Source organism: Anolis sagrei, chromosome 12 (assembly GCF_037176765.1).
Source record: "Anolis sagrei isolate rAnoSag1 chromosome 12, rAnoSag1.mat, whole genome shotgun sequence".
Lineage (NCBI taxonomy): Eukaryota > Metazoa > Chordata > Lepidosauria > Squamata > Dactyloidae > Anolis > Anolis sagrei.
Window position 1 is genome coordinate 21,719,049 of NC_090032.1, and position 16,013 is coordinate 21,735,061.

Here is a 16,013-nt window from a genome sequence, read left to right on the forward strand (position 1 = left end):
GTTGATGGGAGTTGTAGTTCCCCACCCAACCCCCATGAGCAGCTATAGTTATCGTTCCCCAAATAGATAATGGAAGTTGTAGTTTCCCACCCAACCCCTATGAGCAGATGATGGGAATCGTAGTCCCACACCCGAACCTACAAGTGGACAATGGGAGTTGTTATCCTGTAACAACTGGAGGATGAATCTTGCTGGACTGGAGATGCATTTCTGTTCTCTTCCCTCCTTTTTCCGTGTCTCGTTCCCTTCTTCGCAGGACGGGCCGTCCCCGCTGGTCCTGCTTCAGGAGGAGGGCCCCCCTCCGGAACCTCTTTCCTCCTCCGGCGCCGGGTCCGTGATGCTGGGACTGATGGGGGGCGGACTCCTCTGCGCCGCCTCAGGGCTGGTCCTCCTCATCGTGGCCACCGCCACCGACTTCTGGATCCAGTACCGCTACTCAGGGAGCCTCTGCAACCAGGGCCTGTGGCGCTTCTGCATGGGGAGCAAGTGCCACCCGCACACCATCACCCTCGGTACGGAAGTTTATGGAAGTTTATATTTTATATAAAAAAATATTACTTGAAACCAAAGCCGTGATAAAATAGCAACGTTGACCCGACTGAGGCAACTCTCTCCCATGAATCAGGAAAAATCTCATAGACAAATCTTAAGCTTGGCAAAAACTTGATGCATGAAACTCAGAGCACTTGAAAGCAAGGCCGTGATAAAATAGCAACGTTGACCCGACTGAGGCAACGCTCTCCCATGAATCAGTATAAGGCTTTTCCAGTTACCGGAACTGAAAGGAAAGCATTTCTCTTGACCTTCTCCCCAGATAAAAAATATTATGCCAATATTATATGATACAAAACAGTCCATAAGCTTCCAAGGAAAACAAGATCCACGAATGCATAAAAATCCACGAAATTAAGCACTTGAATCCATGAAGCAAGACAGCAGGAAAAATCTCATAGACAAATCTTAAGCTTGGCAAAAACGTGGTGCATAAAACTCAGAGCACTTGAAAGCAAAGCCGTGATAAAATAGCAACGTTGACCCGACTGAGGCAACGCTCTCCTATGAATCAGTATAAAGCGTTTCCAGATCCCAGAACTGAAAGGAAAGCATTTCTCTTGACCTTCTCCCCAGATAAAAAATATTATACAAATATTATGTTATACAAAATAGTCCATAAACTTCCAAGGAAAACAAGATCCACGAATGCATAAAAATCCACGAAACTAGGCACTTGAATCCATGAAACAAGATGGCAGGAAAATCTCATAGATAAATCTTAAGCTTGGCAAAAACTTGGTACATGAAACTCAGAGCACTTGAAAGCAAAGCTGTGATAAAATAACAACGTTGACCCGACTGAGGCAACGCTCTCCTATGAATCAGTATAAGGCTTTTCCAGACCCCAGAACTGAAAGGAAAGCATTTCTCTTGACCTTCTCCCCAGATTTTTTTAAAGCCGTGATAAAATAGCAACGTTGACCCGACTGAGGCAACGCTCTCCTATGAATCAGTATAAGGCTTTTCCAGACCCCAGAACTGAAAGGAAAGCATTTCTCTTGACCTTCTCCCCAGATTTTTTTAAAGCCGTGATAAAATAGCAACGTTGACCCGACTGAGGCAACACTCTCCCATGAATCAGTACAAAGCTTTTCCAGATCCCGGAACTGAAAGGAAAGCATTTCCCTTGACCTTCTCCCCAGATAAAAAATATTATACAAATATTATATTACACTATACAAAATAGTCCATAAGCTTCCAAGGAAAACAAGATCCACGAATGCATAAAAATCCACGAAACTAGGCACTTGAATCCATGAAGCAAGATGGCAGGAAAAATCTCATAGACAAATCTTAAGCTTGGCAAAAACGTGGTACATGAAACTCAGAACACTTGGAAGTAAAGCCATGATAAAATAACAACGTTGACCCGACTGAGGCGACACGCTCCCATGAATCAGTATAAGGCTTTTCCAGATCCCGGAACAGAAGGGAAAGCATTTCTCTATAATAATAAATTAATAAATTATTATTAATAAATTAATAAATTATTAATAATAAATTATGTAATAATAAAATAATAAATTATTATTAATAAATTATTTAATAATAAATTATTAATAATAAATCAAAAAATTATTATTAATAAATTATTAAATAATAAAATAATAAATAAAATAATAAATAAATTCGTTAATAATAAATCAATAAATTAATGTATTATTAATAAATTAATAATATTATATTTTCTGGCAGATTCAGAGTTTCAAAGGAACTCAGAGTTTCAGGATCCTGGTATTCCAATAGCCAACGGGGGTCAAGTCAGGACAAGTCACTTAGTTGCAGGATTGGGCCAGAGAATGATTGATTGATAGATAGATTGATCAGTTGATTGGTGATTGCCTCCTGCAGCCTTCTGGGACACGACGCGGGCCTTCATGATCCTCTCGGTCATCTGCTCCTTCGCTGGGATCATCTTGGGCCTGACCGCTTACTCCGGCGCCGTCCGTTCAATCCGCACCCGTTCGGCGGGCGTCGCGCTCCTCTTGGCCGGTAGGACTAAACTTGCCGGTCAGTTGTCCTTTTCCTATTCGAGCTAAGCTTTGGCCTCAGTCTTTCATTCTTTCCTCCCAGGTCTGTTCGCTTTGTTGGGGATTTCGGTGTACACCGGCGTGACGGTCAACTTCTACGCCAAGCGCTACGCCCAGTGGCGCTTCTCCTGGTCCTACATCCTGGGCTGGATCGCGGTCATCCTCACCATCTCTGCAGGTCATCTTCACCTCAGGAATGAGATATGTCCACCTCAACCTTTGTGTCTACGTCTTGTGGACATCCCACCATCCCCATTGACACGTTCTTCCTTCCTCTCTGTAGGAGTCTTCCACATTTGTGCCGTGCCCCGGAACACGTCCCCCGAGACCTCCAACGTGGCCAGCGGCTGACTCCCGGCCTTCCTCTTGGCCCACCAGCCCAACGCTCTCCTCTCCGGCTTCTTGGTCATCCTGGGCTTCCTAGCAGCCCCCATTGCCACCACCATCCTTGCCCATCATCCTCTGCACCTCCTTCGGGGATTTTTGAGAAGACCACCACCAACACCGTCTCCAGATCTTTGCTGATGTGACATTGGGGGGCCTGGGGAGAGGAGCTTTCCTTGAGTTATGGTCTTGGTCCCATTGGGTAGGGCCAACTCAAGTAGACCAATTGGCTTAACTATGATAGGGCAGGCCAACATCATTGATTCAATTGGACAACCATCGCTCATAACAATTGATTTAATGGATCAATGATACTCAACAGTTGACCCATTGAATCTATTATAGTCAACAGTTGAATCCAATTGTAACCAACAGTTGACCCATTGAATTGATTATAGTCAGCAGTTGAATTGATTATAGTCTACAATTGACCCACTGAATTGATGACAGTCAACAGGTGAATTAATAATAGTTGACAGTTGAATTGATTATAGTCAACAGTTGAACTGATTATAGTCAACAGTTGACCCATTCAACAGTTGAATCAATAATAGTTGACATTTAATTGATTATAGTCAACAACTGACCCATTGAATTGATGACAGTTGACAGGCGAATCAATAATAGTTGACAGTTGAATTTATTATAGTCAACAGTTGACCCATTGGTTTGATTATAGTCATCAGTTGACCCATTGAATTGATGACAGTCAACAGTTGAATCAATAATAGTTGACAGTTGAATTGATTATAGTCAACAGTTGACCCATTGGTTTCATTATAGTCAACAGTTGACCCATCGAATTGATGACAGTCAACAGTTGAATCAATAATAAGTGACAGTTGAATTGATTATAGTCATCAGTTGACCCATTGAATTGATGACAGTCAACAGTTGAATCAATAATAGTTGACAGTTGAATTGATTATAGTCAACAGTTGACCCATTGGTTTCATTATAGTCATCAGTTGACCCATTGAATTGATGACAGTCAACAGTTGAATCAATAATAGTTGACAGTTGAATTGATTATAGTCAACAGTTGACCCATTGGTTTCATTATAGTCAACAGTTGACCCATCGAATTGATGACAGTCAACAGTTGAATCAATAATAAGTGACAGTTGAATTGATTATAGTCATCAGTTGACCCATTGAATTGATGACAGTCAACAGTTGAATCAATAATAGTTGACAGTTGAATTGATTATAGTCAACAGTTGAATTGATTATAGTCAACAGTTGACCCATTGGTTTGATTATAGTCATCAGTTGACCCATTGAATTGATTATAGTCAACAGATGACCCATTGAATTGATGACAGTTGACAGGTGAATCAATAATAGTTGACAGTTGAACTGATTATAGTCAACAGTTAACCCATTGGTTTGATCATAGTCAGCAGCTGAATTGATTATAATCAATAGTTGAATTAATTATAATGAACAATTGACCCACTGAATTGTTTACAGTTGACAGTTGAATCAATTATATTCAACAATTGACCAATTGAATTAATTATAGTCAACAGCTGAATCAATTATAATCAACAATTCACCTTTTGAATAGATTATAGTCAACAATTGAATCAATTATAGTCAACAGTTGACCCATTGAATTAATGGATGTTGACAGGCTGACCCATTGGTTCTTTGACCCCTGTCTCCAACTACAAGGAGAGATGGGTAAAAAATGAACAAACTATTATTATGATTATGATTATGATTCTTATTATTATTATTCTGTCAACATCCATCAATTTAATTGTCAACTCTAGTCAGCTGCAACGAGCACTCATAGTCAATAGACACCTGTGGTCAACTTTTCAACATTCAGTAATTCAATGGATCAGTTGGAGTTGATATCCCTGACATACATCATCCAATCTGCATCCGTTGGCTAAGAGGGTCAACTATAGTTAGTTGTAGTTAACAATCATTCATATAATGAGTCACCTTGGGGAGATAGGGCAGGATATAAATAATAATAATAATAATAATAATAATAATTATTATTATTATTATTATTATAGTGGGTCAACTGGCAAACATCAATAGATTCAGTGAATCAACTGTGGTTAACACCCATAGATTCAGTGGGTCAACTGTAGATACCTGTGGTCAACACCCATTGATTCAATGGGTCAACTATGGCCAACACCCATTGATTTAGTGGGTTAACAGTAGTCAACTGTGGTCAATATGCATTGATTGAGTGGGTCAATTGTGGTCAACACCAATTGATTCAGTGGGTCAAAGTAGTCAACTGTGGTCAAAACCCATTGATTCAGTGCATCAACTGTGATCAACACCCATTGATTCAGTTGGTCAACTGTAATCAACTGTGGTCAACATCCATTGATTCAATGAATCAACTGTAGTCAATTGTACTCAACAACCATTGATTCAATGGATTAATTGTCATCAACATCCAATGATTGAATGGGTCAACTGCAGTCAACTATGGTCAACACTCAATGATTCAATGGGTCAACTATGGTCAACACTCAATGATTCAATGGGCCAACTGTAGTCAACTGTGTTCAACAACCATTGATTCAGGGGAACAACTGTAGTCAGTTGTAGTCAACAACCATAGATTCAGTGGATTAATTGTCATCAACATCCATTGATTGAATGGGCCAACTGTAGTCAACTATGGTGAACACTCAGTGATTCAATGGGTCAACTGTAGTCAACTGCGGTCAACAACCATTGATTCGGGGGAACAACTGTAGCCAACACCTATTGATTCAGTGGGTCAATTGTAATCAACTCTGGTCAACACTGATTGATTGAATGGGTCAACTGCAGTCAACTATGGTCAACAATGATTCAGTGGGTCAGCTGTGGTCAACACCAATTGATTCAGTGGGTCAAAGTAGTCAGCTGTGGTCAAAACCCATTGATTCAGTGCATCAGGTGTGGTCAACACCCATTGATTCACTGGGTCAACTGTAATAAACTGTGGTCAACATCCATTGATTCAATGAATCAACTGTAGTCAATTGTAGTCAACAACCATTGATTCAGGGGAACAACTGTAGACAGTTGTAGTAAACAACCATAGATTTAGTGGATTAATTGTCATCAACACCCATTGATTGAATGGGCCAACTGTAGTCAACTACGGTTAACACTCAATGATTCAATGGGTCATCTGTAGTCAACTGTGGTCAACAATCATTGATTCATGGGTCAACTGTGGTCAACACCCATTGATTCAGTGGGTCAACTGTAATAAACTGTGGTCAACATCCATTGATTTAATGAATCAACTGTAGTCAATTGTAGTCAACAACCATTGATTCAGTGGATTAATTATCATCAACACTCATTGATTGGTCAACTATGGTCAACACTCAATGATTCAATGGGTCAACTGTAGTCAACTGTGGTCAACAACCATTGATTCAGGGGAACAAGTGTAGTCAGTTGTAGTCAACAACCATAGATTCAGTGGATTAATTGTCATAAACACCCATTGATTGAATGGGCCAACTGTAGTAAACTATGGTCAACACTCAATGATTCAATGGGTCAACTGTAGTCAACTGCGGTCAACAAACATTGATTCATGGGTCAACTGTGGTCAACACCCATTGATTCAGTGGGTCAACTGTAATAAACTGTGGTCAACATCCATTGATTTAATGAATCAACTGTAGTCAATTGTAGTCAACAACCATAGATTCAGTGGATTAATTATCATCAACACCCATTGATTGAATGGGCCAACTGTAGTCAACTATGGTCAACACTCAATGATTCAATGGGTCAACTGTAGTCAACTGCGGTCAACAACCATTGATTCGGGGGACAACTGTAGTTAACACCCATTGATTCAGTGAGTCAATTGTAATAAACTCTGGTCAACACCGATTGATTGAATGGGTCAACTGTAGTCAACTATGGGCAACACTCAATGATTCAGTGGGTCAACTGTGGCCAGTAACCATGGATTCAGAGGATCAATTGTAGTCAACACCCATTGATTCAGGGGTCAACGCTAGTCAACTGTGGTCAACACCCATTGATTCAATGGGTCAACTGTAGTCAACTGTGGTCAACACCCATTGAGTCAGTGGGTCAACTGTGGCCTTTTCTTTCCTCTTCTTTCTCCTCTCAAATTGGAATGAAAGCAATTCCTGGGGGAGGAAAGGGTTCTCAGAGATGCCCCGTGTAAGGGAAGTCAATACTAAGTAAAGTTCAGTCGTGTTGACATTTGGTGCTGATCTGCATTTCCTGATTTCTTGACCGGCCGATCCTTTTGTCACAACTGCTTCTTCATGTTTCAGTCTGGCCGATACGTTTCCTTATTGACATCAAGGGACTGTGGAATGCCTTCAGAACAAGTCATGGGCAAGTCATGTACATTGGTAAATAGAAAGATAATCTATTCATCCTAGATTATATGTGTTTCCACCACTATAGGCATTATACATATTATAATATGTAAATAGCATATAATAACATTGCAGTTTATAGTGAGCGCCATGAGCATGTCCAAGAGCCCTGCCAATGTCCTCCACCAACACCACACTGCCCACCACCCAAGGGAAGGCTTTCATACAGGGACCATTTCATCCTAGATTAGATGTGTTTCCACCACCACAGGCATCCCAGTGTTCCTTACTCTCTCCATCCCTGCCAATGTCCTCCACCAACACCACACTGCCCACCACCCAAGGGAAGGCTTTCATACAGGGATCATTTCATCCTAGATTATGTGTGTTTCCACCACCACAGGCATCCCAGTGTTCCTTACTCTCTCCATCCCTGCCAATGTCCTTCACCAACACCACACTGCCCACCACCCAAGGGAAGGCTTTCATACGGGGACCATTTCATTCTAGATTATATGTGTTTCCACCACCACAGGCATCCCAGTGTTCCTTACTCTTTCTATCCCCACCACAGGCATCCCAGTGTTCCTTACTCTCTCCATCCCTGCCAATGTCCTCCACCGACACCACACTGCCCACCACCCAAGGGAAGGCTTTCATACGGGGACCATTCCATCCTAGATTATATGTGTTTCCACCACTATAGGCATCCCAGTGTTCCTTACTCTCTCCATCCCTGCCAATGTCCTCTACCAACACCACACTGCCCACCACCCAAGGAAAGGTTTTAATACGGGGACCATTCCATCCTAGATTAGATGTGTTTCCATCACCACAGGCATCCCAGTGTTCCTTACTCTCTCCATCCCTGCCAATGTCCTCAACCAACACCACACTGCCCACCACCCAAGGGAAGACTTTCATATGGGGACCATTTCATTCTAGATTAGATGTGTTTCCACCACCACAGGCACCCCAGTGTTCCTTACTCTTTCTATCCCCACCACAGGCATCCCAGTGTTCCTTACTCTCTCCATCCCTGCCAATGTCCTCCACCAACACCACACTGCCCACCACCCAAGGGAAGGCTTTCATACGGGGACCATTTCATTCTAGATTATATGTGTTTCCACCACCACAGGCATCCCAGTGTTCCTTACTCTCTCCATCCCTGCCAATGTCCTCCACCAACACCACACTGCCCACCACCCAAGGGAAGACTTTCATACGGGGACCATTTCATCCTAGATTGTATGTGTTTCCACCACCACAGGCATCCCAGTGTTCCTTACTCTCTCAATCCCTGCCAATGTCCTCCACCGACACCACACTGCCCACCACCCAAGGGAAGGCTTTCATACGGGGACCATTTCATCCTAGATTATATGTGTTTCCACCACTATAGGCATCCCAGTGTTCCCTACTCTCTCTATCCCCACCACAGGCATCCCAGTGTTCCTTACTCTCTCCATCCCTGCCAATGTCCTCCACCAACACCACACTGCCCACCACCCAAGAGAAGGCTTTCATACGGGGACCATTCTATCCTAGATTGTATGTGTTTCCACCACCACAGGCATCCCAGTGTTCCTGACTCTCTCCATTGGTGTGGAATTTGCATAACTCACCCACTGCTTCTCCCTTGACAATTTCCTATTCTTTTCAATGGCACACAGCAAACAGAGAGGAACTGATCAGCAACTGAACATACTAGAGAGCTTTGGGGAGATTTCACCATGATTTATAGGAGTTGGAGGTCCTGGGATGTATAGTTCACCTATTATCTGAGAGCACTCTGAACTCCACCAATGATTGACCTGGAACTCACTTGGCACACAGAACCTCCCATGATCAAGAAAAAATACTGGAGGTCTTTGGAGGGATTTATGGGAGTTGTAGTTCACCTAGATCCAGCGCGCACTATGAACCTAAACAATGATGGATGATTTATAGGAGCTGGAGGTCCAGGGATGTATAGTTCACCTATTATCTGAGAGCACTCTGAACTCCACCAATGATTGACCTGGAACTCACTTGGCACACAGAACCTCCTATGACCAAGAAAAAATACTGGAGGCCTTTGGAGGGATTTATGGAAGTTGTAGTTCACCTAGATCCAGCGCGCACTATGAACCCAAACAATGATGGATCCCGACCAAACTTGGCATGTATACCCGATATTTCCAGATTTGAATACTGGTGGGTTTTGAGGGGAATTGGCCTGGACATTTTGGAGTTGTAGGTATTGGGATTTATAGTTCACCTGCAAACAATGAGCACTCTGAACTCCACCAAAGAGTGAAATAATAATAATAATAATAATAATAATAATAATTTTATAATAATAATAATAATTTTATAATAATAATGTTATAATAATTTAATAATTTAATAATAATAATTTAATAATAATAATAATAATTTAATAATAATAATTTAATAATAATAATGTAATAATAGTAATTTAATAATTTAATAATACTAATTTAATAATAATAATAATTTAATAATAATTTAATAATACTAATTTAATAATAATAATTTAATAATAATTTAATAATAATAATAATGTAATAATAATAATTTAATAATTATAATAATTTAATAATAATTTAATAATAATAATTTAATAATTATAATAATTTAATAATAATAATAATTTAATAATAATAATAATTTAATAATAATAATAATTTAATAATAATAATGTAATAATAGTAATTTAATAATTTAATAATACTAATTTAATAATAATAATAATGTAATAATAATTTAATAATTATAATAATTTAATAATAATAATAATTTAATAATAATTTAATAATAATAATAATTTAATAATTTAATAATAATGTAAAAATAATAATGTAATAATAATAATAATGTAATAATAATAATAATTTAATAATAATAATTTAATAATAATAATAATTTAATAATTATAATAATTTAATAATAATAATGTAATAATAATAATTTAATAATAATAATTTAATAATAATAATGTAATAATAATAATGTAATAATAGTAATTTAATAATTTAATAATACTAATTTAATAATAATAATGTAATAATAATTTAATAATAATACTAATTTAATAATAATAATAATTTAATAATAATTTAATAATAATAATAATTTAATAATGTAATAATAATGTAATAATAATAATGTAATAATAATAATAATGTAATAATAATAATTTAATAATTATAATAATGTAATAATAATAATTTAATAATTATAATAATTTAATAATAATAATAATAATAATATAATTTAATAATAATTTAATAATAATAATAATAATAATAAGTGGAATATAAATATTGTGGAAAGGAGGGCTGCCATTAAGGATGCGTGCCATAGATGCAGGCAAAACGTCAGGAGAAAATGCCTCTGGAACATGGCCATATAGCCCAGAAAAACCTACAAGAACCTAATAATTTAATAATAATAATAATAATAATAATAATAATAATAATAATAATAATAATATAATAATAATTTAATAATAATTTAATAATAATAATAATAATAATAAGTGGAATATAAATATATTAGTGGAATATAAATATGGTGGAAAGGAGGGCTGCCATTAAGGATGCGTGCCATAGATGCGGGCGAAACGTCAGGAGAAAATGCCTCTGGAACATGGCCATATAGCCCAGAAAAACCTACAAGAACCTAATAATTTAATAATAATAATAATTTAATAATAATAATAATAATAATTTAATAATAATAATTTAATAATAATAATAATAATAATAATAATAATAATAATAATAAGTGGAATATAAATATATTAGTGGAATATAAATATGGTGGAAAGGAGGGCTGCCATTCAGTGGCTGCTGGGCCTCGGGCGGCGAAAAGTCTTGGGACGGCACCGAGCAATCCAGTCCGAGGCTCAGGTGTGTCCGGAGGGAGGAGCGCACCTTTGCACACCTGTTGTGCTGCATTCCAATGCACAACACACACACAAAAGCCAATATTGGCCGCCAGAGGGAGAGAGACTCCCGGTTTTGACATCTATTTTCCGCTTCAAAGCCTTTGAATGCAAAGGAAAAGGAATTTGTTTTCACTCCCAGGCTTCTCCAAACAAGACCTCCTCGGAGTTACAAACACAAACGACTTGCAGTTAAGAACAGGGCTTGGCTAGACGACCCCGAGTTGCAAACATCCAACTTATAAACAAACACGGCTGGACTGGATGACCTTTGGGGGTCCCTCCCAAATCTCAGGTGCTATATTTGGGCATATTGATGATGGGACTTTTAGTTCTCCCATCTAGCCCTGAAAGTAGGTGACGAGAGTTATAGTTCCCCATCTGACCCTGCAAGTGGATGGTGGTTGCTTTCCCCTCCTACCCTACAAATAGATGGCGAGATTTGTAGTTTCCACCACTTCACCTAAACCGACAAATGGGTGATGGGATTTTTAGTTTCCCAACCCCACAAGTGGATAATGGGAGTCGCAGTTCCTCATCCGACCCTACTAGTGGGTGACGGGAATTGTAGTTTTGCCCATCCAACCCACAAGTGGATGATGGAAGTTGTAGTTCCACCACCTACCTTCTTCTGAACTATATGTGGGCAATGGGAGTTGCAGTTTCACCATCTGCCTTCTTCTAAACCTATATGTGAGTAGTGGGAGTTGTAGTTTCCCACCGACCCTGGATGATGGGAGTTGTAATTCCACCACCTGCCTTCTTCTGAACCTAGATGTGGGCAGTGGGAGTTGTAGTTTCTAACCGACCCTGGATGACAGGAGTTGTAGTTCCACCACCTGCCTTCTTCTGAACCTAGATATGGACAATGAGAGTTGTAGTTTCCCACCAACACTGGATGATGGGAGTTGTAGTTCCACCACCTGCTTTCTTCTGAACCTAGATGCAAGCAGTGGGAGTTGTAGTTTCCCACCGACACTGGATGACAGGAGTTGTAGTTCCACCACCTGCCTTCTTCTGAACCTAGATGTGGGCAGTGGGAATTGTAGTTCCACCATCTGCCTTCTTCTGAACCTAGATGCAAACAGTGGGAGTTGTAGTTTCCCACCAACACTGGATGATGGGAGTTGTAGTTCCACCACCTGCCTTCTTCTGAACCTAGATGCAAGCAGTGGGAGTTGTAGTTTCCCACCGACACTGGATGACAGGAGTTGTAGTTCCACCACCTGCCTTCTTCTGAACCTAGATGTGGGCAGTGGGAATTGTAGTTCCACCATCTGCCTTCTTCTGAACCTAGATATGGGCAATGAGAGTTGTAGTTTCCCACCAACACTGGATGATGGGAGTTGTAGTTCCACCACTTGCCTTCTTCTGAACCTAGATGTGGGCAGTGGGAGTTGTAGTTTCTAACCGACCCTGGATGACAGGAGTTGTAGTTTCAACATCTGCCTTCTTCTGAACCTAGATGTGGGCAGTGGGAATTGTAGTTCCACCATCTGCCTTCTTCTGAACCTAGATATGGGCAATGAGAGTTGTAGTTTCCCATCAACACTGGATGATGGGAGTTGTAGTTCCACCACTTGCCTTCTTCTGAACCTAGATGTGGGCAGTGGGAGTTGTAGTTTCTAACCGACCCTGGATGACAGGAGTTGTAGTTTCAACATCTGCCTTCTTCTGAACCTAGATGTGGGCAGCGGGAGTTGTAGTTCCACCATATGCCTTCTTAACCTATATGAGGGCAGTGGGAGTTGTAGTTCCACTATCTGCCTTCTTCTGAACCTATATGAGGGCAGTGGGAGTTGTAGTTTCCCACTGACCCTGGATGATGATGGGAGTTGCAGTTCTACCCCATCTGGAGGGATGTGTGGGCCTAGAACATCAGCCTATAGAGGCCGAATGGTACCCCATCCCATCCATCGGGCCACACTTGTGCCTGTTTGGGTTTCGGCCAAGGGGTGACCCTCCTGCGGCGCCTCCCTTTCCTCATTTCTCTCTCTGTCTCTCTCTCTCTCTGTGTGTGTGACACCTTTGGTGAACTCCCTTTGGCTTTTCTACCCGAAATCGTCCTCTTCCTCCTCCTCCTCTGTCGCCGCCGCTCATCCCCCCTTGGGAGAAACACCTGTTTAAACTTGCCAAACAGGTTAACATTATTCTCTTTCTCTCTCTCTCTCGGTGCTGCGTTCCCCTCCCTTTGGCAAACGCGCACAGAACAGGTTGTCGGAGTTTCCAAACAGGACGCCGGAGAGAGAGAAACAGACGCCGCCGGAGCCGGAGGAAAAGGGTCTCAAGGCCAAGGCTATGGAGGCCCCGTCCCATCACCTGCGCCGCATCCCATTCTGCCTCTTGACACACTAAAGGAGTTGGCCTCTCATGTGAATTGGGAATCCTTGGCTCTTCTTTTGGGTTCATTTCTCCTCCTGCTGCTGTTGCATCCCAACCCATTGCACCATGATTCGGACGATGTCGCTCCTTTGGTTGTTGACCGTCTCCGGTGAGTTGGTTCTCATCTTTTGTTTGGCGCGTTGAGTCCATTAACATTATTTATAGTCCTTATTCTCTGATTCCAGGGAGTTCGATACCTCTCTTGAGTCTCTTCGGGAGGGGCAAAGTGGGGTATAGACAAAAACGATAAAATAATAATAATAATAATAATAATAATAATAATAATAATAATCTGCAATAATTATTCACCAATATATTGCACTGTCCTAGACACTTGGGAAGTGTCTAATGTGGGATCAAATACAAAAGCCAGCATAGTGATCTTGTTTGCTGTGTACTAATCTTGTTTTGTGTCTAATAATAATAATAATAATAATAATAATAATAATACACATAATAATAAAAACACAATAATAATAATAATAATAATCTGCATGCATTATTTGCTGATACATCGCACCATCTTAGACACTTGGGAAGTGTCCGGTGTTGGATCTAATACAAAAATCAGCAGAGTGATCTTGTTTGGTGTGTACTAATCTTGTTGTGTGTCTGATAATAACAAAACACAATAATAATAAACACAATAATAATAACAATAATAATAATGTTCGGTAATTATTTATCGATACATCACACCATCCTGGACACTTGGGAGTCCCCTTTGGGAGATAGAAAGAAGGGTATAAATAAACACCATAATAAACATAATAATAGTCACTTTGAGTCTCCTTCGGGAAAGATAAAGCAGGGTCTAAATCAGTGGTTCCCGACCTGTGGGCCACAGCCCACTGGTGGGCCGCGAGACTTAAAATAACGTCTGTGGTTCAAGATTATTAAATATGGCTTTCTGTGGGTGAGCAGATGGTGAGATTGGATTGCCTATGTTCTGTTTCACAAACTATTTATTACTATTATTATTATTATTATTATTATTATTATTATTATTATTACTAGAGCTGATGTGGTCTATCCAATGCAATTTTTCTGAACCAGCACCCCAAATAACCAAGCCAAATTCGTAACACTTTTGGTACTCATGTTGAAAAGTGGTCCCTTGTCAAATTGGTCCCTGTTCAAGTGGTTCCTGTTCAAGTGATCCCTGGTCAAAGTGATGCCTGGTCAAAGTGATCCCTGGTCAAAGCAGTCCTTGGTCAAAGTGGTCCCTGGTCAAAGTTGTCCCTGGTCAAAGTGGTCCCTGGTCAAAGTGATCCCTGGTCAAAGTGGTCCCTGGTCAAAGTGAGCCCTGGTCAAAGTGGTCCCTGGTCAAAGTGGTCCCTGGTCAAAGTGATCCCTGGTCAAAGTGATCCCTGGTCAAAGTAGTCCTTGGTCAAAGTGGTGCCTGGTCAAAGTGATCCCTGGTCAAAGTGATCCCTGGTCAAAGTGGTGCCTGGTCAAAGTGATCCCTGGTCAGAGTGATCCCTGGTCAAAGTGGTGCCTGGTCAGAGTGATCCCTGGTCAAAGTGGTGCCTGGTCAAAGTGATCCCTGGTCAAAGTGGTGCCTGGTCAAAGTGATCCCTGGTCAGAGTGATCCCTGGTCAAAGTGGTGCCTGGTCAAAGTGATCCCTGGTCAAAGTAGTCCTTGGTCAAATTGGTCCCTCGTCAAAGTGGTCCCTGGTCAAATTGGTCCCTCGTCAAAGTGGTCCCTCGTCAAAGTGGTCCCTTGTCAATGTGATCCCTGGTCAAAGTAGTCCCTGGTCAAATGGTCCCTGGTCAAAGTGGTCCCTGGCCAGGTTGTCCTGAGTCAAGTGATCCCTGGTCAAGTGGTCCCTGGTCAAGTTGGTCCCTGGTCAAAGTGGTCCCTGGTCAAAAAAGGCTGGGAACCACTGGTATAAATAAACATAGTAGCATAGCAATAGTAGTAGTAGTAGTAGTAGTAGTAATTCTTCTTCTTCTTAGGGTCCTTGATCCCGTCCCTGGAATCCAATGTATTATCGCCCTTTTTAGAGTCCTTTATCCACCTCGATCTCAATGCATTTATGACTTCCCAATCTCCCAACACGTTTGTGGCTCCGTATCCCAATAAATAAGTTGTATTTCCCACCCAATTCCAATGGGTTTTGTTGTCTTTTTACAGGGCCCTTCCCTCCCAGATTGCGGTGAATCGATTCCTTCCTTTGGGAGAGATAAAGCGGGGTATAAATCAACGTAATAGCAATACCAATAATCCTTCATCCCCCAGTTCCAGTGTTTACAGACCCTTAATGTGACTCGACTGGGTGCGTCTCTTAGGTCGCTTTCCCCCCCGATCGGAATGAGTTGTCCCTCCTTTTTGGGGTCTTTTGATCCCCCTCCTCCTGA

The 16,013-nt window shown here is 40.6% G+C and overlaps 2 protein-coding genes across 2 annotated transcripts in view; both read left to right on the forward strand.

The window, feature by feature from the left end:
* Nucleotides 1–337: 337 nt before the first annotated feature.
* On the forward strand, nucleotides 338–3,393 carry LOC132764455 (lens fiber membrane intrinsic protein-like). The gene is made up of 4 exons (XM_060758484.2): nucleotides 338–512; nucleotides 2,407–2,547; nucleotides 2,629–2,763; nucleotides 2,869–3,393. Exons 1-4 carry the CDS (start codon nucleotides 338–340, stop codon nucleotides 2,934–2,936), a joined length of 519 nt encoding a protein of 172 aa, XP_060614467.2. The 3' UTR covers nucleotides 2,937–3,393.
* Nucleotides 3,394–13,450: 10,057 nt separating this feature from the next.
* The window catches only part of NECTIN4 (nectin cell adhesion molecule 4), a 67,464-nt gene continuing 64,901 nt past the window's right edge, over nucleotides 13,451–16,013 (forward strand). Inside the window, exon 1 of the mRNA XM_060757849.2 lies at nucleotides 13,451–13,761. Coding sequence (XP_060613832.2) covers nucleotides 13,719–13,761 — 43 coding nt within the window. The 5' untranslated portion in view covers nucleotides 13,451–13,718. The remainder of the gene's footprint in view (nucleotides 13,762–16,013) is intronic.